Raw genomic sequence first — 24,187 nt, 5'->3', positions numbered from 1 at the left:
AAAGTTTCCCGCCGTAGCGGGGTTGTTTACGACGTCAAAATGCCGAGTTTGCCGTCGCGTCTAAAACGTGAGTAAAATAATCCCATTTTAGGTCTTATTCGGCGAATATTCTTTGATACTTTCGATAGCTGAAGATTTTTCAATCTTAGTGGATCGTTAATTTATTTGAGTATTTCATGAGAGAAAAAGATTTTAAAGGATTAATCTCCGTTTCATTTTGTCGATGTTGGCGGGCTGTCGATGACCACATGGAAAGCCGCTGTGGCTTTGTCACGAGGCCGCCAATTGCAAACCACAACCAGTAAGTTTTCTTTTTTTTTTTATGTACTGTTAGGAATATGTATTAAAGTCAATCATTCAATACTCTGTTTGAATTCTGTTGTGTTGTAGCTAAATTAGACGAGTCGTCCTTCATCGAAATAACGAGTCAACATTCAACATTTTTTTTTTTTTTTGAATCAACATTCAACATTAATCTCGGCTCAGTTTGTTGACAACACAAAATCGAGCTTGTTTTTTATCCAGATCCATCCGACAGTTTTGAATTAACAAGGAAAAAGGAGAAGGAATCATCGCAGAGCCAAGTTTTGGTCTATGCAACATTTAATGAAGAAGATTCAATATCTCAACTATATTCCAAAGTCATAATCATGTCGTGGCACGACGTGAGTATGGCTCTGGAATGATGCGATGATTTAACGAATTGTTATATTTACAAGTTTGTTTGGAATTGGAATTGTCTGTACGCATATCTATTTGTTGTCTTGTGACCTGCATTGAAAATATGTAATTTTAAATGGCAGAATCTTTATGGAATGGGTAGAAGAAAAAGAAAAATCTGGATTTTTCGACTTATTTTAATCGTACAAGAGAAGAAATCCGCCATCTGAAATTTCTCCGTCGTCGAAGCTTTCAAGGAGAGGGCCACGGGCCGATCTAATCGAAGCTATAACTACAACAAAACACTTTCTTCAACTCGTAGCCGTCCTCCGGTCGGTTTCTTAAGGTTACTTTTCACGCCTTACGACGGCGACCTCTCCACGGTCATAGCTGCTGTCGCAGACACCCGCCGTCGTCGGATGTTAAGCTCCCTAATAATATTTACAATTGTACCTTCCAAGGTTTCTGCGCGTGCACGTGGTTTCTGCAGGATCGTAGTGTATCATTACATTGTTCACCCGGTGCTACTGAAGTCAACTTCCCAATTTTTTGCACATGAGATTAAGGACCTGAATTTATTTTCACGTAAGTTAATATCCACGTACAGACAAGAGACAAACACCCTTGTAGCTCTTTGCACAATAATGTTAAGCAATCTTCTTCTGTTGTTAGATCTTTATAAGCGGCTTTCCAGTTGCAAAATTTTCTCATCTAAAAATTTCCTAAGGACTGAAGCTGTTTTCCGTGTATGCATTTAAACCATTTGTACATTAAAATAAACTTAAACAGGAATAAATGTGGCCACGCAACATTTAAACAGAGGGAGAATTCCACAAATTAAACGTGCTGTTTCATTCGTAACTACGCTTTCAATAGTTAATATGCATAAAATGTGGGACAAATATTTTGTTTTCAATAAGCTTACATTAAGTTCAAGCTTACATTCTGGGCTTTCGCGATGACAGTCGTGAAACACTGCGTGGCTTCTAGGTTCTTCAGAACTGAAGAAGAATCGACATTGAAATCTCCTCTTTTGTACAATATCTTCCTGAGACGACGAAAACCATAATGGTTCCCTACATTACATGCAAGTCGAATTCTCCACTTCAAACACTCGCTGGGAAAATCTCAGCTCAGCTCAGCTAAAAACAGGTCGCTCGCAATTTCAATGTTGACGGCTCTACTAACCTAAAACAAAGCTGACACCTCATTGATTAATCGTAGTGTTCAAACTTTACTAACGCAAAAAAACAAACAATACAACCATGCTTGCAGCAAATAAACAATAACGAAATACGACTGCGTTTTCCACTGTCGAGTCGCCACGGACTAAATAGCACGAATCCTTCGTATTTCGCACATTCTCGTTACGGTTTTCGAATGATTAACAGTTTTCTTTACTGGGGCGATCATGTCTTTCCAAAAAGCGGCAAGATCAAAGGCATCTTCCAGCCCCCCTGATTGTGTTGCTGTTACTGGTTATTGTCAATTAAACGTAAATTGAGTGATTATTTGCACATAAAAATGCTATTTGTGTCACCGTAATCTGGTGAATGGCTGTTTAAGTCTGTTTATTTACTCCAGCAAGATTAATGCTAAGTTTGAAGTTTACTGTAAAGTCAGTAATGCAATAAGCTTATTTTCTTTCTCCTCTACATGTAGGTACTGGTTTTTTGTTTCCTTTTACTATTGTCACTAATTTGTGGAGCTAAATGTCACGTTCCCGAGTCAGGATGACCAGAGCCGTTCAACCAGTTGGCCAAGATTCTAGCAATCACTCAATTTATTGTATTAACTTTCACGGCATGTGGTGGAAAACCATTGTTACAAAGATCAGAAAAATAGAACAAAAAAACGGCGAAAACTAAGGAAAAAACGACACGAAAATAATTACTTACACTCAGTCTGTTCACTCCTTGTCGCGACTACTTGAATATCTGTAATGGTAATGATCCTTGTTACAAAGGAATGAAGAGCTAAAGATAAATGATTTGAGCATACAAAAAAGAACTCCGACACCAACTAATTGTTCTGATTCTTCAAATCACGAGGCTTGATAAAATTAGTAACTTATTTATCGATTCTTTTATATTAATTATAACTTAAACAAAAAAAACTAGCGTAGCTCGCGTCACGGCACTTAAATAATTGTCATGTTGTGTGCATATCAGCCATATGCGAATGTAAGGTAGAAGCGGTTATTTATTCTGTTGTAAATTGCAGTTATAAAAATGAAATAGATAATAAGTACACGATGAAAATATTATCGGAAAATAAAATTTCCGAAATCGAGGGGCTCGGAATTTTATTTTTGAAATTGTTTATCGTGTACTTGTTATCTATTTCATGTTCATAGCATTAGGTGGTTGGCGGGTTCGCTAATTTGCAGTTAGCTTATAAAAATGAAGAAAAGGGCATTCAAACATCAAACTGAACTATTTGGCGGCTAAGTTAAGTTTTACTCCTGGTGCCATCCAGTAATAAATTAATGTATTCTTAAGAATGTTGTGAATATTTTTTTCTTTCTTTTTCTCCATTTAGATACTTGCCAAACAACAAGCCAGAGGTGCCATCCAGGGGTATTTTATTTTGTACAAGGAAAAAGATAGCCCAAAAGGAAATCTCACTGTCCTTGTAAAGGACACAACCTCATATCTGGTGACATCTTTGGATAAGTTCACCTCATACAATTTTTCCATGCAGGCTTTTAACAGTAAAGGAGCCAGCCCTGAGAGCATTCAAACTGAAAAGAAGACAGATCAAGATAGTAAGTTGTTTAAGCTGCTCACTTCTACTCTCTTTATCGTTTATTAAGTAGACTTGATTAAAAGCTTAATTTGTTATCTGTTCAAAACTGTACGGTGACCATTTTGCTGATAATTTTGATATTGCTTTACACTTACTCATGTAATTTTGTGTTCTATTCAGTATTAATTAAAACCTCTACATGTACATGCATGTTATATCTTTGTGCTTGTAATGTTATTATTCTAGTATACTACATGTAATTCTTCATGTAATTCCTTCTCAAAAATGATGCCTCTTAGGCTGAAATGACCTGGTTTACCAAATAAGATTTGAAGGGGCCATTTTTTTTTTCTTTGAAAAATGTGTATGAGGTGTAGGGGAATCATGGATGAAAGTGTCTGGGATACTCACCAGCAAATTAATGTCATGTAAAGGTACAATAGAATCTCAATTTATGGGAGTGGCTTAAAATTCTTTTCTTGAATTTTTAAAAGGGTTATCCAGTGAGCAGCACTTCTGCGAACTACTTGTGTAGTAAAACTTTTTTATTTTCTCCTACGCGTTTCGTGTGACTTGCGCACACTTCATCAGGTAGTTTTACAATACCAACAAGTATGCCTATATTTATACCTAGCACAAATAAAGGAATTTTACAAATGATAAAAACATACCTACGGATATGCGTGGCAGAGCTACGCCTGTATTTGCGTCCAGGAAATAGGCGGCAAGAATTTTAAATGCGTGACATATTTTGAACGTTACATAACTGGTTGGGGTCCAGAGTTTTCGCTAAAACTCTGGACCCCAAAAATTTACTTACATAGATTAGCTAGAGTAACAGTAGATTTGTAACAAACAGTGCAATCTAGATCTGGGAGTATCTGGTTAATAGCGTTCTTAATACGTGCGTGACTACAGTTGACAGTGGTCTTAAAGACAATAGTCCTATTAACCTTACGTATACTTTTCGGATTAAGCCAGCACTTCCTGTTACTGTATCTAATTTCGCGAAACAACGGGAGCAAAAATCTGAAAGGATACCCTCTGACTCGTTGCCGTTTCCAAAATTTCTCCCTAGTCTCCGAGAAAGACTTAAAGGAGCTGCTAGCTCTAGCATACCTCATTAATTCCCCTTTAATAAAGGCCCTCTTGTTGCTTGAGGGGTGGAACGACTCGTAGGGTATATAAAAATATTTGTTTTGAGGCTTTTGAAAAGTAGAAAATTGCAGCACGTTAGATGACGCATCCCTATACAGTAATAAATCCAAAAAAGATATGCTACTGTCGCTAATACAATAAGTAAGTTTTATGCGCTCGGTTTTGTTATGAAGAGCATCGAGAAATTCTAGCAGGGTGTCTTTTGGGCCAACCCAAATGGCGAATATGTCATCAATAAAGCGTCGATAGAGAGTAAGATAGCTAGAGTACTGCTCTACGATATCTTTCTCGTGATAATACATAAAAGCGTTGGCTATTGTGACAGCAAATGGTGTACCCATAGCGATACCGAACTCTTGATGAAATATATCCGGGCTAAATTCAGAAGATAAATAATTATTTTCTAACACTAGCCTAGCGTCAGTTGGACCAACAGCGGAGTCTCGGGTACGTGTGCCTCTCGAAGCAGGAGATCGAGGGCTACTAATGCTTTCTTGATGTCAACATTAGAGTTTTAGCTAAAACTCTGGACCCCAACCAGTTATGTAACGCTCAAAATATGTCACGCATTTAAAATTCTTGCCGCCTATTTCCTGGACGCAAATACAGGCGTAGCTTTGCCACGCATATCCGTAGGTGTGTTTTTATCATTTGTAAAATTCCTTTATTTGTGCTAGGTATAAATATAGGCATACTTGTTAGTATTGTAAAACTCCCTGATGAAGTGTGCGCTAGTTACACGAAACGCGTAGGAGAAAATAAAAAAGGTTTTACTACACAAGTAGTTCGCAGAAGTGCTGCTCACTGGATAACCCTTTTAAAAATTTTAAAAATTTAAAAAATCCTATGGGGTATGAATTCTAGCAATCAATTTATGTTTCCTTTCAATTGTAATTATTCTCGGTGAAACCCTTAAAGGTACCAAAATAATAAACGTGAGTTGAATTTAAGCACCCTAAGCAATGTCAAACTCCAGAAAGTACATGTACAATTTTCAGCATTCCATCACTTTTCTTCACAAGTCCCCTTCACCTCCCACCTCACCCTCTGACCCCAAGGTTACATGTAAGTCCACTAGTTATTCTGTTGAAACTTGATATCTGTACAGGCCGTAGAAAAACAAACAGGTTGAGTGAAATTTAGTTCTTTATTACATGTGCCATGGATATAGCTATAGTGGCACATATACTTTTAAATTTATAACTCTAACGGTGTAGTATTGAGTCCATGTTGACGTAATAATGTGCCTGGTATTAACCTCATCATAAAATATTATCCTTCTGTATAATTATTGTTGCTATTAACCTTGTGTTTTAACCTGAATGCTAATCTTTATGTGCTGTTAAATTTATTAAAATTTAGTAAAGTAACAGTGACTTTATAAATCATTCTTTTGCAGACAGACACCTCTTTGCCCTGCAATAAAACAATAATGTTATTAATATCTAGTTTCAAAAACGTATAACTCTGAAGCAATAATGCAGTAACACCGACAAATTATTATTATTATTATTATTATTATTATTATTATTATTATTATTATTATTATTATTATTATTATTATTATTTTACCATGCCCCAAAGTGGATAATGGCCGGTCTTGTGGGCGTGCTCAGAAACAGTGGAAGTCTGGGTACGGGCGAGTCGTATATTCTTGTCGTACTCTTTGATTCTCTCCTACATAGATCTTCCTGTTTCCCCGATGTAGACTTTGCCGCACTCACAGGGAATCTTGTAAACCATGCCATCTTGTTTAGCCCGATGGACAGTGTCCTTAGGTCGCACCAAGTGTGACCTTAGTGTTGTGTTGGATTTGAAGACGGTGTGAATGCCTTGTTGTTCTAGGAAGCGGCGAAGAGGCTCCGATACTCCCTGTACATGGGGTAAAACGGCGGTGAATTTATACTCTGCCAGGGACTCTCTCCTAGGGGTTTTTCTTACCTTGTGATCTTCCGCACAAAGGAGGAGGGATAACTGTTAGAAAAATTACAGATGACAGATGTTTCTTCTCCTCAGAGTGACTACATCGTGAGACAAACGATAATACGCTTATTTATTATTGTATCTACAAGTATCACGATGAACAACAACAATCTCTTTCTCAACAAATCAAATAATTTTCTATTTAATTGATGGTGATGTGGTTAATATTTTCAAACCTGTTGTTTAAAAACATCTTCTCCAGATGGCAGATGCTTGAATTAAAGTTTCTTGCACACATGTAGCGTTCCCCCACATTACAATTATCTTATCTTTATCTGTCTTTTTTGCACGAGTTTTGCTTAGGGTGCAAGAAGATCTATTCTCCAATTTGGTCCGTTACTTGCTAATTACTTTGCTACTTGATTTCAAATCTTCCAGCCATTTTGTTTTTCCAAATTTCTTTCCAATGTCTTCTGCGTGTATTTATCCTTTGAACTGCTGCAGGAAAGTCAGCTTACTGTTAGGACATTTTTCTCTGATATAGACCATTCTAGTGTAGTTACCTGGGTTGGCTTGGTAAACGTAATTGCCCTGGAAAAGTCTCTGACCAGGTTAAAAGGATCGGGCATCTCTGCTGCACGTATCTAGGTATATTATTTCGAGATGACAAACAACTTTAGCAAGTGTTTATCCAATCAAGCCACAACATGTTAAATCTCCCCGGGCAAGAACTACGTAACCATGTCCCTCTTTGAGACATGCCTGACTTGCAGAATTTCTACATCAAAGCGTTTCACTGCTTTCCTCTCCTTAGTAAATGCTTCATTTGCAGTAGTCAAATGTTCACATCGCGTACCTACTTTTTTGTTGTGGTTGGTAACTGAGCCAACCCAGTTACCGAGGACAGCCTATATAATGCCAGTTATATAAATATTGCCAAAATGTCTCTTAAAACGCAAGCTAGAAAACACCGGCTTCTGGGGTGTGGTTGGCAATTCATTATGCTTGTATGGGCATATTATTTTCCTTATTGTGATGCTTGTGCAAATTTTTAGCCCAGCACACCATAAGGTTGGGAGATTGAAGGTTTTTGTGCTGCTTGGCTGTGCCGTCGTTGGATTGCTTAATGGCAGGTCCCTTCTTTCCTTCTTTGAATCTAGTTCAGAGAATATGAAGCTGTCTGTCTGAAATGAATGTACCTTTCTAACTTAATAAGTCCAGAAAAGAGTTCCTTCAGGTTATTAATTTTAGTTTAGTATAGACATACCTACCCGCCTCGACTAGCTTCAGCTATTTGCGGGTAGGTATATAACTGGCTTGTAACTGCCTGTTTTAATAAAGTGTTGTTTGTTACCCTGTCCTTTGACAATAATTCTTCAGTGCCTCAAGATGTAAACCCCATCTCCTATTACAGGCTTTTTTGACAACAGAGCTTCTCCTCGTTCTCCCTCTCTACCTCTTTCCTTTTGATTTTTAGATAAGTACTGTGTACAGGTCCTGGCAGATCCAACTCCATTGTCATCATTTAACTTTGGGTTTGATCTGTCTCCTTTCGAATTGTACTTCACATTTCATCATTAATTTGATAACACTCTTATCAGCTAGTAATCTTTAAGATCTTTAAATTTCAGTTGTAATTGTACAGAAAGACATCAAGCCTGTTCATCAGCCCTGTTCGTCACTTTCCTGGTCTTAAAACCTCAAAAATGCTGTACTGAAAAATATGTATTTTAGATAAATCCATTTTTAATATGTACTCTCCTGACATACATTGTGAGTAAAAATGTCCTTATTGAGAGAACAACGTTGGCCAGGCTTGATATAACTTTGTAAAATATTCTTATTTTCAAACGGCAATGCTCTAACCATGAAAGGCATTTCTTTGCAAGCTATGACAGTCATTAAACTGTTTGTCTGCCTGTTTATCTGTCTATCTTTCTGTCTGTCTGTCTGTTTGTCTGTCTGCCTGTCTGTAGATCAAAACGAGGCAGTACTGACTTTAACCATTCTTCTTGGTCCGTTCTGTCTTAGTGTAGAAATAACATTTACTCACCATGATAATAATTTATTATTCTGATATACCATTAATCTATTTTAACCAAGAATTTTTTGAAAATGAACTGCAGTTTTGGTATTTTGGTGATTTTCAAAATGATGTCGCTGTTCTTAAATGTCCCTCTCTATGATTGTGTCAATGGATTCAAACTTGCTTGTTGAACATCATGATTTTGCCTTTAGAACCAACTGGCCCACCAGCACATTTCACGGTTGGTGAAACAACTTCTCAAAGAATTACATTAAGTTGGGGTAAAGTCCCTGAAAGTGATAGAAATGGGATAATAACTGGATATAAAGTAGTTTATCAAGCCTTACCAAATGGAGAGAGCCTCACAGCCAATGTTAGTGTTGAAGAGGAAAAAGAACGAACCACAACAACTTTGTCTGGACTAAATCAGTTTACAAACTACAGCATCAGAGTGTTAGCATACACTGTAAAAGGAGATGGACCACCAAGTCCTGAGAAAACTGTTCAGACAAAGGAGGACAGTAAGTTAAACAACAATGCAAACCATCTTGTAGAAATTTTGCTAATTTACATTTGGTCTGCAATTTGTGCTCATAATACTTGTAATACTGGGGCATTAGTATGCGGGAATGATAAAGGCATCTTTTGTATGTGTCTATGGGAGGTTATTAAGACATGAAGCCCTTTAGGTCTTAAATGTTACTTGCCTTGTCCCTTTACGGCTTTCTCCCGGCCCTGACGGTAATTTCGTGTCGGTGACGTATCCAAGGCGAACGGCCGGGGAAAGCCTAGACAAAAACAGACTGCGCATGTGTTTGTTTTATTTTTCAAAATGGCGGACTTTGCAGGTCTATACAAGATGTTGCAAACAGCGGAAAATTATGGTTTCAAAACCCTTGTGAATGCATGTGTAATTGAAGATCGACTGTTGCCATCTTTGCAAACTCCTGAAAATGTAATGCATCGACCACTTGCTATCGATTTTAGCTCTTGCAACCTTATTCCGACGGAGCATTTTGCGGAATTTGTTGCGCTCTAAACCTTCGGAGATAGAAACTGCTGTTTCAGAGCAGCTTCGCTGATGCTTTTTTGGACTGAACAGAATCACTTACAACTCAGAGTCCGTACCATTATTGACCTTGCGAAATACAGTTTTTTTATGACTTAGCTGAAGGCGAGGTCATCACTAGAATGGGGGCCGAGATGGCAATTTTGAATGGCAAAGCTGTCCCAGGTTAGAATTTTCCTGCCTAACGGAAATTGTCTCTGCAGGCGAAGAACTTTCATTTCTGTAACGGCTGTTTCTTGTAATTCGTTACGGTAAACTCGAGATGTGAATGTTCCATTTAAGTTTCCTTAAGTAAAGGCACTTGTGAACTGAATTTTCATTCAAATTTGATTTTCTGCATTTTGATGCCTATACTATTTATTTCAAAATGTGTAATTGATCAGCAAAATATCGTTTTAATGCAAGCTTGGAAAGGGAATAATAGACTACAGATATTCCACGGCATGGCGCGAACCGCTTGACGTGAAATTTCGTGCCAGGAAAAATTGAAACATTCTTTTCAATTTTATATTTTTGTCTAAGCCTCGCTTTTTCGCTCGGAACACGTGACCCGAAACCGAAACCGAAATGAAAAGCAGAGAGAGGCCCAGAAACTAGGCAAAAATGTTACCAAAAAAGTTTAAAAAAATAGTTTTATTACATGCAAATACAAGTGTTTCTCCTAAACTAAAAACTATTTGAGTAAATAATGGTAAATAGCTAAATAAACAAATAAAATAATAATAAGCCATGATTTTTAAAATGAAAATACAATACTTAAACGTGGTTGCTTAACACAATGTGTAGTCAAGATTAGGCCTGATTGATAAAGTATCTTTCTTATAACATTATGTTTTTCACAGTTAACTTAACAATATGATACATGGTTGACTTGATTGTAAATAGGTTATTTAAATTAAATGTAATCACACTTAAATAAGGAAAGAGTGTCCTAATTGCCACCTGTATTGATTAAAATTATTTTTCATTTGATGGGTGCGTTATTTAGTGATCTTTGACCTTTTTCCGGCTGTTTTGGCATACTGCATTCTCTTTTTTTTTTTTTCTTGCTCTACAATTCCTTGTGATATTTTAACGAAAACAGTTTTCCCTCGTGATTACCATGGTTACTTTCTTTCTTTCTTTTCTATTTTTTCGATTTTTTTTTTCGGTTGCCAGCTAGTTTAATGCCTTCCTATATTTTGTTGTTTTTTTCTTTACAAGTATCTCCTTTTTTGCTACTTTAAAGAACTTGAACCCTCTATAAATTAGTATACATACATTTGTAAAGGCCCGCTGAAGTTAAAGAAAAGAGCTTTATGACAGTATTCTATTAAAATGCAGAACTAAATCACGTTATAAAGGACATGTTACAATAATTTATTGACATAAATCAATGGCGTATTGAACAGGTGCATGTAGAATGAGATCGTAAATAAACTTTGAAAGAGGAATTTAATTTTATTCTTTTGTATGTATACTTTTAAAATTCATGTATTATTCATCAAAGTTAATTTCAATCATTAGCTGGCATTTGACTAATATGCACACCTCTGTAAACCACAATACAATAGGCAGCAGGGAAAGGCTAAGGTTGATGAATTATTAAATAGTAGAATTACCTTTTGATACAAACACCTTCTCAGCTAATAAGTATTCATTACCTTTTGATACAAACACCTTCTAAGCTAATTGGTATCCATTACCTTTTGATACAAACACCTTCTCAGCTAATTAGTATTCATAACCTTTTGATACAAACACCTTCTCAGCTAATTAGTATTCATTACCTTTTGATACAAACACCTTCTCAGCTAATAAGTATTCATTACCTTTTGATACAAACACCTTCTCAGCTAATTGGTATCCATCACCTTTTGATACAAACACCTTCTCAGCTAATTAATATTCATAACCTTTTGATACAAACACCTTCTCAGCTAATAAGTATTCATTACCTTTTGATACAAACACCTTCTCAGCTAATAAGTATTCATTACCTTTTGATACAAACACCTTCTCAGCTAATTGGTTTTAGTTACCTTTTGATACGAACACCTTCTCAGCTAATTAGTATTCATAACCTTTTGATACAAACACCTTCTCAGCTAATTAGTATTCATTACCTTTTGATACAAACACCTTCCCAGCTAATTAGTATTCATTGACTTTTGATACAAACACCTTCTCAGCTAATTAGTATCCATTACCTTTTGATACAGATCTCTACTGATTAAAACGCAAGACAAAACAAAAAATATTTCTTCAAAGAATGTCGTTTTACCTCCTATCACTTTTGTCTAGTATGTTGAACGCCATTTTCCCTTGTACATTTTCCAAATGGCGGTTAATGCTGCAAACAAGTTGGTAGAGCGTCTTAGGTGGGTATCGTTCTACAGCCAGAAGTTTAAACTCTTTGCGGACGTGTGCTCGAGTGAGGCTGACAAGTCCTCGACATCAGTTCTCTCAAGTCTCCATCCAAGTGTTTTCAACCTCGCTTTTTGTTCATTCTCGTGTTCTGCCAGTAGTGAAAAAGTTCACCGCTCATTTTGTATAATTGTGTTTCGTATTTTCAGGTACCGTTTCAGACAGTAAAGCAATTTCTCCCGCTTAAGTTTTCGGAGAACGTAAACGACCTGTCGACATACTCACGGTTTACCAGTGACTGAAAAGTATAAATTATAAATAGTTCTACTATTTTCCCGTGCTATCTCTCCTGTGGGACTTATGATATTTTGATCATGACATGCATGTCCAATGACCGAATCGCATAAAAGTATTTTACATTCAATTTGTTGCTTCTTTTCACAATTACGATATAATATTGGCGTGCGATCTGTATGGGCGTAAACGCTAATACAGATCTCCCGCTTATATTTTATCTAGTACGTATTCATGTACAGAGACTAATAATTATTTATCTCTAAAATTGTATTTCCGGCGAAAAACACAGTGACTCATTGATTTTCTGAATTTAGTCTTCACTCCGGTCCAATATGATCTAACTTTAGCCAACCTTGGCTTTCATTTAAAATGTAATATTTATGCCTTTGCATTGGTTTGGCAGTCAACACTTCAATGTACATGTACAATAATATTATGTTTATTTTACTTGAAAGAAGCTTGATGAACTGAACTACATGTACGTTTTTCCTGATTGTAGCTTGTATAGTTAACAGATTAGGGCTGGAGCTAGCAACGTTTAAAATAATGCACTTTCTTTAGATCCCGCATTGACGAAAAAGTTGAAAAAGTTAGCTTTTCTTTTTTGTGCTGTCCTGGTACACGTAAGTCCACCAAAACAATATTCACAAACCTTTCGATGGGGTTCCTTCTCAACAGAACCTTTATTTATATTTTTATATACTCATTGAAAGACTAATAGATATTGTTTGCCGAGAACCCTGTTGAGGATATTATTTTCAACCATTTCTTTGTCAGTTTTCAGTATATTTCAAACGTACGTTTGATGGGTATCAGACCATAGATCATTCTTTATTTTCCTGAAAATATTATATTAAATGAATAGTTCAAATTCTGTAGCAATTTTTTTGAAAAAAAGTCAACAAATTGCCCATTCATTTTTAAGGTGTAGTTCCAGAAAAAAATCAATACCCACCCCATGGAAGGACATTGGAAATTCTTAGGGGGAGGGGGGTCTTAAAGGTCAAAATTTTAGAAGCAATGTATGTAGCTAAACTGTATGTAGCTAAATTCTCTGGTGGACGGGGCGCGCAAAACAAAAAACCTTCTGTTGGGGGGAGTATGGATATTGAAAAATACAGAACAGCCAGTGATGGTGAAAGCACGATTGCGGCCAAACAAATCCAAGCTGACTAGCCTATAGTAATCGATTGTGTTTTACTCGGTGATTAGATAAACCACTAATGTCCAGAAATGCACCTAACATAAGTGCAATAACTCAAACATTTCATTTCTATATCAGAACCTGATGGTGCTCCACAAAATGTGAGAGGATATAACACCAGCTCAACCAGCATATTAGTCTCGTGGGATGAAGTGCCAGCAGATCAACAGAATGGTATCATCACAGGCTACACCATTACCTACCAGTCACTAACAGAGAAACACAATGGAGAGGTTTCAGCTGGGCCCAATGATCGCCAGAAGAACATAACGGGACTAAGGGAGTATGTGGACTACAATATCACGGTGTTTGCATCTACTGTGAAAGGAGATGGACCGCCAAGTAGTCCTGTTCTTGTTGTTAGAACAGACCAGGACAGTAAGTAGATTTTTTTAACAACGCGTCTATTTTTCTATTGCACAAGAATATTTTTTTTCTGGAGGCCATGTGGCTACTCATTGATGACGTGGCGTCTTCTTTAGTCTACAAAGAAAATCTCTTTTTTTATCAATTTTTTGAACCGTTTCATGGATCACTGGTCCTCGTAGCATTTGTTATCCAGTGAGGGTGGGGTGAGGTGGACTTGAGCTTCTATCTTCTATCTCGGATAAGCACCGTTTTAGTCAATAGTGCAAACCAGATCTCAATCGCACCTGTAACGAATTCTCGCTCGTGCTTCTACGCAAATGTGTTAACATCTGGGTTTGAGATTACGTTTCTTCTTCCATTCAAGTTAGCCTATTGGTATTATCACAAAATGATTCAAGAACGTGTAAAGTGCCTATGCTTTGAGAAACATTAAATTTGTTTTTTTTTTTTTTTTCAAAAACCGATGTGCTTCAAAGATGCAGGACACATTTGCAACAGAATGCTAGTTCTGTCTCAGCAATGCTATGGCAACTTTTCTGTGTTTCCGTATGTGAAACAGCCCTAATTTCTCAGAACATGTACTCCTCTTATGGTGGTTTAAGTGGCTGATAACATTGTACATTGAAATGGTCAGTGTACTCAGAAATGCCACAATATTTTAGCATGCACTATCATCTAAAGTCATTGATCAAAGACTTGTTCGTTCGGAGTATTAACCTGTAAAAGCCTCACTTTGCTGTAAAAAAAATCCCCCCAAATCGTATACGTAACTGCGGTACGCTAAACAACGTTTGATGCGACTCGAAGACGTACAGAAACATGAACAGAATAAACTAATAAAACTTAATTTATTGAAGGCATCACTACCCTCGACAACTTTAACTTTTAATTTCCATGTCAGAACCTGATGTTCCACAAAATGTGAGAGGATATAACACCAGCTCAACCAGCATCTTAGTCTCATGGGATGAAATGCCAGCAGATCAACAGAATGGTATAATCACAAGTTACACCATTACCTACCAGTCACAAACAGAGAATCACAATGGAAGCGTTTCAGCTGGGCCCAATGATCGTCAAAAGAACATAACTGGATTAAAGGAGTATGTGAACTACAATATCACGGTGTTTGCATCAACAGTGAAAGGAGATGGACCTCGCAGTACTCCTGTTCTTGTTGTTAGAACAAACCAGGATAGTAAGTAGCATCCACGAGAAGTTTAACTCTGTAGAGTTTTCACGCGTAAAACAATCGCCTCTTTAGTGTCTTAAACTGTGAATATCCACGCTTCCTTGCTGGTTTCACAGCCACAAACCCGGTCTGATGGGTTTGTCTAGTCTGTTATTTTGAGGAGACCATTTTGAGTACTCATTGTGTTTAAGAGCAATTCTCCAGTAAAGTGAAACAAAGTTGGAAATGAAAATTTTTAACTCCTCTTCAATTTTTGTATGTAGGTAGGTTACCTTGGGGGATATACAAAAACAATCGGCAGATGTATCGTTGCCATGGCAACCGCACTATTTGACGTCGGCCTTGGGACCATGTTTTGAGCAAAAATTCCATTCTCAAAAAGTAAAAGTAAACGAGTCTGGTTCTCGGGTGCATGTGAACCAATTCAAATGAAATTCATACAGATGGTAGAACCACGCTTTCAGTTTATAAAATTTGCCGTTACAATAATTTGGGTTTTATAAACAAGAAGAAAATGCTCGTCCTACTATGTTCCCTGTCAGCCATTTAGACAAGAAGGAAAAACAAGCACAACGATATTCGTTATTTCTTTAAAAGTACTCTTTCCACATAAACCAAATTAGCAGCAGAGATTACATAGATATTGAGGTTTCTAAATATTATAAAATCAATTTGGGGAATGCCATACTCTAGCCATGGGTGCTGAAGACACCTGGGACAAATTGCAAAAAATTGCAAAATTGGTAATTTTGAGAGCTTTAGTATTTAGGTCAAACAGGCTTTAGAGAGAGAAAATCAGCTTCAAAAGTATGTTTTATCATCTTGTCTGCTACCTACATTTAGCAAATAAGGTTTTGGCCAACAAATTTGAGGAAATATAAATTGATACAAAACCTACCTTGAGGGTTTTGGGAATTTCTTCAGGATGCTTTCGTCGCGTGGTTCTCTCCACGCACGTTCCGTCGTTTTGACCAAATCTAGCGCGGACTAATAGTTACTCCCATCGAATATCCAGTTTGCTGTGTTTCAGACCAGGGATGATGATACAAGTAGCCCGCATACACTTGACAAAGAATAGTTGACAAAGTCCAAAACATGGTAGTAATGCTTGCGATTTCTGCCGTCGAGCACCTAAATTCATCAATACTATTCAGCCAGGAAGTAAAGTAAATGTGTCGAGATCGATGTACAAAGCAAATGCATGCCTTTGAACAATCCAAAGTAACGTCTTTGGCTAAAATCGAGTCAGATATTGCAATAGTCGACAAGCCAAGAATGGTAAATAAACTGAACGCATTGGCCGCAAGTCCGAGAAGCACGACTGCTGACCGGATGTAACACAATATAATGGGATGCAACACCGGATGTATGTGTAATGAAATCCTCTTGTAATGGGGTTGTTTCACAATGGCAATGGTGAAGAAAGCCAAAAAAAAGGAAAAAAACAAAACAGAATAACCGAATGAAAACAAAAACAAAGGAAATGAAGCTGAACTGAAGCTTGGGTGAAAATTGACTGTATGATCATAATAACCGCAACCCCCCCCCCCCCTCCCCCCCTCCCAAAAAAAAAAGATTGCTCTTTAGACTGTGAAAATGCAATTACAAATTCAGTTATGATAAACTATTCGTGACAAGAGAATGAAAAATTCGCGCCTGAAATGTTACATTTATTTACCTGCACAACAAAGAATAAGATCCATTTCGTCGCTGATTTTATCACGGTTTATACTAAGTCCGTAGGCTTGCACGTGCCGGGAAATATCCCTTTGATATTGACTGAGTTTTATACTGTTTCTACTGCACTAACAAACCGAAACGTCCCTCTTGGGATTTGAAAGAGACCAACTTTCCATTGTCCCGACCAGGATATTTTCCTTCGCACGACGATATGCAAATTTCCCTTACAGTGTTTTTTATCGACGGCACAAATTTACGTCCGGTCACCCCTCCCCCCACCAAAAATAACAACAACGATAAATAAATAAATAAATAAATAAATAAATAAATAAATAAATAAATAGAAAGAATGCCAAAATTTGGGCAGGTATTAGGTACCGAATGTGAAAATTTATCGACTTATTTATTTCTGGAGGAGAGGTGGGTAAAAAATTCCAACTTTGTTACTTCTAATGTGTACGCTAATGCCCCAGATCAGCGACGTATCTTATATGCATGCCATCCTTAACATCCAATAAGCAATGAATTAAAAAAAACAAACAAACAAACAAACAAACAAACCCAGGAAACATGGGCGGTTAATGTGGTTGCGTAAACCGATCAGTGAAGCGCTTTTATTTTGTCCTCTTTATTCACCACCGTAAAACAGTCACAAAAGCGGATCAAAAGTCGTCCTTTTATCCCCCTATCAATGATATATTGTACCAAAAATATCTAAAGAAGAGATAATGCTATTGCAACAATTAGCCGAAGCTACAAAAACAAACAAACAAACAAACATATGTCGCATTTAAAACTACATCCGGTCAGCAGTTTTGCTACTCGCATTTCCGGTCTACATACGTTTGGTCGTAAACAGGTCGTAAACAACGATTTCTTCGCTTCTCAACCATGCACCACGGAATGTACGGCTCGATTTAGCCAAAGACTTTATTCAGAATCGTCGCAGACATGCATTTGCTCAGCTGTGATCTTGATGCATCTATTTAACTTCCTGGATGGATTGTATTGATGAATTTAATATTTCGATACTCGACACACGACTGTGTTTGATCTGTTTGACTGTTCTTTATTCGGGTAAATGCATCGTCATCTTTGGTCTAAAAGTAGATGTTCGGCGAGGCGAGGCAGTTAGATTTGTCCTCTCCGCTAGAGTCTGTGCAAGATTTGGTCAAGAAAATGGAGCGAGCGAACTGAGGAGAGACCCTTCCTATACGACAAAAGCATCCTGAAGAAATTCCCAAAAGTTGCAAGGTGGGCTTTGTTTTAATTTATATTTCATCAAATTCGTTGGCCAAAACCTAATCAATCAAATGTAGATAACAGATAAGATGAATGAAAAAACCTCTGAAGCTGATATCCTCTATCTTAAGCCTGTTTGAACCAAATACTGGAGACCTCAACATTTCCAATTTTGCAATTTTTTGCAACTTGCCTCGGATGTCTTCAACACCCATAGCCAGAATATAATTTTCCCCAAATAGATTTTATAATATTTATAAACTTCAATATCTATGTAAGCCCTGCTGCTAATTTGGTTTATGTGGAAAGAGTACTTTCGTAGAAATAACGAATATGGTTGTGCTTGTTTTCCTTCTTGTCAAAATGGCTGACAGGCAACATAGTAATACGAACATTGTCTTCTTGATTATAGAACCCAAAATACTCTAACAGCAAATTTTATAAACTAGGAAAGTGGTTCTACCATCTGCATGAATTTCATTTGAATTGAATTTTCTTTTGATTTTTAGATAAGTACTGTGTACAGGTCCTGGCAGATCCAACTCCATTGTCATCATTTAACTTTGGGTTTGATCTGTCTCCTTTCGAATTGTACTTCACATTTCATCATTAATTTGATAACACTCTTATCAGCTAGTAATCTTTAAGATCTTTAAATTTCAGTTGTAATTGTACAGAAAGACATCAAGCCTGTTCATCAGCCCTGTTCGTCACTTTCCTGGTCTTAAAACCTCAAAAATGCTGTACTGAAAAATATGTATTTTAGATAAATCCATTTTTACTATGTACTCTCCTGACATACATTGTGAGTAAAAATGTCCTTATTGAGAGAACAACGTTGGCCAGGCTTGATATAACTTTGTAAAATATTCTTATTTTCAAACGGCAATGCTCTAACCATGAAAGGCATTTCTTTGCAAGCTATGACAGTCATTAAACTGTTTGTCTGCCTGTTTATCTGTCTATCTTTCTGTCTGTCTGTCTGTCTGTCTGTCTGTCTGTCTGTCTGTTTGTCTGTCTGCCTGTCTGTAGATCAAAACGAGGCAGTACTGACTTTAACCATTCTTCTTGGTCCGTTCTGTCTTAGTGTAGAAATAACATTTACTCACCATGATAATAATTTATTATTCTGATATACCATTAATCTATTTTAACCAAGAATTTTTTGAAAATTAACTGCAGTTTTGGTATTTTGGTGATTTTCAAAATGATGTCGCTGTTCTTAAGTGTCCCCCTCTAAGAGTGTGTCAATGGATTCAAAGTTACTTGTTGAACATCATGATTTTGCCTTTAGAACCAACTGGCCCACCAGCAGATTTTACGGTTGGTGAAACAACTTCTCAAAGTGTTTCATTAAGTTGGGGTGCAGTCTCTGAAGGTCATAGAAATGGGATAATAACTGGATTTAAAGTAATTTATCAAGTGTTACCAAATGGAAGGAGCCTCACAGCCAATGTTAGTGTTGGAAACGAAGGAGAACGAACCACAACAACTTTGTCTGGACTAAATCAGTTTACAAACTACAGCATCAGAGTGTTAGCATACACTGTAAAAGGAGATGGACCACCAAGTCCTGAGGAAACTCTTCAAACAGCAGAGGACAGTAAGTTAAACAACAGTGCAAACTATCTTGTAGAAATTTTGCTATTTTACATTTGGTCTGCAATTTGTGCTCATATTACTTGTAATACTGGGGCATTAGTATGCGGGAATGATAAAGGCATCTTTTGTATGTGTCTATGGGAGGTTATTAAGACATGAAGCCCTTTAGGTCTTAAATGTTACTTCCCTTGTCCCTTTACGGCTTTCTCCCGGCCCTGACGGTAATTTCGTGTCGGTGACGTATCCAAGGCGAACGGCCGGGGAAAGCCTAGACAAAAACAGACTGCGCATGTGTTTGTTTTAATTTTCAAAATGGCGGACTTTGCAGCTCTATATAAGATGTTGCAAACAGCGGAAAATTATGGTTTCAAAACCCTTGTGGATGCATGTGTAATTGTAGATCGACTGTTGCCATCTTTGCAAACTCCTGAAAATGTAATGCATCGACCACTTGCTATCGATTTTAGCTCTTGCAACCTTATTCCGACGGAGCATTTTACGGAATTTGTTGCGCTCTAAACCTTCGGAGATGGAAACTGCTGTTTCAGAGCAGCTTCGCTGATGTGCTTTTTTGGACTGAACAGAATCACTTACAACTCAGAGTCCGTACCATTATTGACCTTGCGAAATACAGTTTTTTTATGACTTAGCTGAAGGCGAGGTCATCACTAGAATGGAGGCCGAGATGGCAATTTTGAATGGCAAAGCTGTCCCAGGTTAGAATTTTCCTGCCTAACGGAAATTGTCTCTGCAAGTGAAGAACTTTCATTTCTGTAACGGCTGTTTCTTGTAATTCGTTACGGTAAACTCGAGATGTGAATGTTCCATTTAAGTTTCCTTAAGTAAAGGCACTTGTGAACTGAATTTTGATTGAAATTTGATTTTCTGCATTTTGATGCCTGTACTATTTATTTCAAAATGTGTAATTGATCAGCAAAATATCGTTTTAATGCAAGCTTGGAAAGGGAATAATAGACTACAGATATTCCACGGCATGGCGCGAACCGCTTGACGTGAAATTTCGAGCCAGGAAAAATTGAAACATTTTTTTCAATTTTATATTTTTGTCTAAGCCTCGTTTTTTCGCTCGGAACACGTGACCCGAAACCGATTAACCGAAATGAAAAGCAGAGAGAGGCCTAGAAAGTAGGCAAAAATGTTACCAAAAAAGTTTAAAAAAATAGTTATATTACATGCAAATACAAGTGTTTCTCCTAAACTAAAAACTATTTGAGTAAATAATGGTAAATAGCTAAATAAACAAATAAAATAATAATAAGCCATGATTTTTAAAATGAAAATACAATACTTAAACGTGGTTGCTTAACACAATGTGTAGTCAAGATTAGGCCTGATTGATAAAGTATCTTTCTTATAACATTACGTTTTTCACAGTTAACTTAACAATATGATACATGGTTGACTTGATTGTAAATAGGTTATTTAAATTAAATGTAATCACACTTTTAAAATAAGGAAAGAGTCTCCTAATTGCCACCTGTATTGATTAAAATTATTTTCCATTTGATGGGTGCGTTATTTAGTGATCTTTGACCTTTTTCAGCCTGTTTTGGCATACTGCATTGTCTTTTGTTTTTCTTGCTCTACAATTCCTTGGGACATTTTAACGAAAACACTTTTGCCTCGTGATTACCATGGTTACTTTCTTTCTTTCTTTTCTATTTTTTCGATTTTTTTTTTTCGGTTTCCAGCTAGTTTAATGCCTGCCTATATTTTGTTGTTTTTTATCTTAACAAGTATCTGCTTTTTTGCTACTTTAAAGAACTTGAACCTTCTATAAATTAGTATACATACATTTGTAAAGGCCCGCTGAAGTTAAAGAAAAGAGCTTTATGACAGTATTCTATTAAAATGCAGATCTAAATCACGTTATAAAGGACATGTTACAATAATTTATTGACATAAATCAATGGCGTATTGAACAGGTGCATGTAGAATGAGATCGCAAATAAACTTTGAAAGAGGAATTTGATTTTATTCTTTTGTATGTATACTTTTAAAATTCATTTATTATTCATCAAAGTTAATTTCAATCATTAGCTAGCATTTGAGTAATATGCACACCTCTCTAAACCCCAATACAATAGGAAGAAGGGAAAGGCTAAGGTTGATGAATTACTAAATAGTAGAATTAACTTTTGATACAAACACCTTCTCAGCTAATTAGTATTCATTACCTTTTGATACAAACACCTTCTCAGCTAATAAGTATTCATTACCTTTTGACACAAACAGCTTCTCAGCTAATTAGTATTCATTAACTTTTGATACAAACACCGTCTCAGCTAATTAGTTTACATTACCTTTTGATACAAACACCTTCTCAGCTAATAAGTATTCATTACCTTTTGATACAAACACCTTCTCAGCTAATTGGTATCCATTACCTTTTGATACAAACACCTTCTCAGCTAATTGGTATCCATTACCTTTTGATACAAACACCTTCTCAGCTAATTGGTATCCATTACCTTTTGATCCAAACACCTTCTCAGCTAATTAGTATTCATTACCTTTTGATACAAACACCTTCTCAGCTAATTAGTATTCATTACCTTTTAATACAAACAGCTTCTCAGCTAATTAGTATTCATTACCTTTTAAAACAAACACCTTCTCAGCTAATAAGTATTCATTACCTTTTGATACAAGCACCTTCTCAGCTAATTAATATTCATTACCTTTTGATACAAACACCTTCTCAGCTAATAAATATTCATTAACTTTTGATAGAAACACCTTCTCAGCTAATTAGTATCCATTACCTAATGATACAAACACCTTCTCAGCTAATTAGTATTCATTAACTTTTGATACAAACACCTTCTCAGCTAATTAGTATCCATTACCTTTTGATACAAACACCTTCTCAGCTAATTAGTATTCATTACCTTTTGATACAAACACCTTCTCAGCTAATTAGTATCTATTAACTTTTGATACAAACACCTTCTCAGCTAATTAGTATCCATCACCTTTTAATACAAACACCTTCTCAGCTAATAAGTATTCATTACCTTTTGATACAAACACCTTCTCAGCTAATTGGTATCCATTACATTTTGATGCAAACACCTTCTCAGCTAATAAGTATTCATTACCTTTTGATACAAACACCTTCTCAGCTAATTAGTATCCATTACTTTTTGTTACAAGCACCTTCTCACCTAATTAGTATTCATTAACTTTTGATACAAACACCTTCTCAGCCAATTGGTATCCATAACCTTTTGATACAAACACCTTCTCAGCTAATTAGTATCCATTACCTTTTAATACAAACACCTTCTCAGCTAATTAGTATTCATTACCTTTTGATACAAACACCTTCTCAGCTAATTAGTATCTATTAACTTTTGATACAAACACCTTCTCAGCTAATTAGTATCCATCACCTTTTAATACAAACACCTTCTCAGCTAATAAGTATTCATTACCTTTTGATACAAACATCTTCTCAGCTAATTGGTATCCATTACATTTTGATGCAAACACCTTCTCAGCTAATAAGTATTCATTACCTTTTGATACAAACACCTTCTCAGCTAATTAGTATCCATTACTTTTTGTTACAAGCACCTTCTCACCTAATTAGTATTCATTAACTTTTGATACAAACACCTTCTCAGCCAATTGGTATCCATAACCTTTTGATACAAACACCTTCTCAGCTAATTAGTATCCATTACCTTTTGATACAAACACCTTCTCAGCTAATTAGTATTCATTACCTTTTGATACAAACACCTTCTCAGCTAATTGGTATCCATTACCTTTTGATACAAACACCTTCTCAGCTAATTAGTATTTATTACCTTTTGATACAAACACCTTCTCAGCTAATTAGTATCCATTACCTTTTGATACAAACACCTTCTAAGCTAGTAAGTATTCATTACTTTTTGATACAAACACCTTCTCAGCTAATTAGTTTTCATTAACTTTTGATAGAAACACCTTCTCAGCTAATTAGTATTCATTACTTTTTGATACAAACACCTTCTCAGCTAATTAGTATTCATTAACTTTTGATACAAACACCTTCTCAGCTATTTAGTATTCATTACCTTTTGATACAAACACCTTCTCAGCTAATTGGTCTCCATTACCTTTTGATACAAACACCTTCTCAGCCAATTGGTATCCATAACCTTTTGATACAAACAACTTCTTAGCTAATTAGTATCCATTACCTTTTGAAACAAACACCTTCTCAGCTAATTAGTATTCATTAACTTTTGATACCAACACCTTCTCAGCTAATTGGTATCCATTACCTTTTGATACAAACACCTTCTTACCTAATTAGTATTCATTACCTTTTGATACAAATACCTTCTCAGCTAATAAGTATTCATTACCTTTTCATACAAAAACCTTCTCAGCTAATTGGTATCCATTACATTTTGATGCAAACACCTTCTCAGCTAATAAGTATTCATTACCTTTTGATACAAACACCTTCTCAGCTAATTAGTATCCATTACTTTTTGTCACAAGCACCTTCTCACCTAATTAGTATTCATTAACTTTTGATACAAACACCTTCTCAGCCAATTGGTATCCATAACCTTTTGATACAAACACCTTCTCAGCTAATTAGTATCCATTACCTTTTGATACAAACACCTTCTCAGCTAATTAGTATTC

The 24,187-nt window shown here is 36.3% G+C and overlaps 1 protein-coding gene and 1 long non-coding RNA gene across 12 annotated transcripts in view; one reads left to right on the top strand and one right to left on the bottom strand.

Moving 5' to 3' along the window:
- LOC146462638 (uncharacterized) overlaps positions 1 to 24,187 on the bottom strand; it is a 243,281-nt gene that overhangs the window by 166,543 nt on the left and 52,551 nt on the right. The gene's annotated exons all lie outside the window — the stretch shown is intronic.
- LOC146462639 (protein sidekick-1-like) overlaps positions 1 to 24,187 on the top strand; it is a 95,363-nt gene that overhangs the window by 37,326 nt on the left and 33,850 nt on the right. For 8 of the 11 annotated variants that reach the window (XM_085085411.1, XM_085085408.1, XM_085085409.1 and 5 more), the window contains 2 exons: positions 8,728 to 9,036; positions 13,510 to 13,809. In XM_085085411.1, the coding sequence (XP_084941537.1) occupies positions 8,728 to 9,036; positions 13,510 to 13,809 (609 nt within the window). Of the gene's footprint in view, positions 1 to 3,201; positions 3,428 to 8,727; positions 9,037 to 13,509; positions 13,810 to 19,208; positions 19,518 to 24,187 lie in introns of all 11 variants that reach the window. The other 3 variants (XM_085085410.1, XM_085085412.1, XM_085085413.1) reach the window with 3 other exon arrangements.

Source organism: Pavona decussata, unplaced genomic scaffold (assembly GCF_977016875.1).
Source record: "Pavona decussata unplaced genomic scaffold, jaPavDecu1.1 SCAFFOLD_186, whole genome shotgun sequence".
In the NCBI taxonomy this organism is placed as follows: Eukaryota; Metazoa; Cnidaria; class Anthozoa; order Scleractinia; family Agariciidae; genus Pavona; species Pavona decussata.
This window is presented reverse-complemented; position numbering and strand designations above follow the sequence as displayed.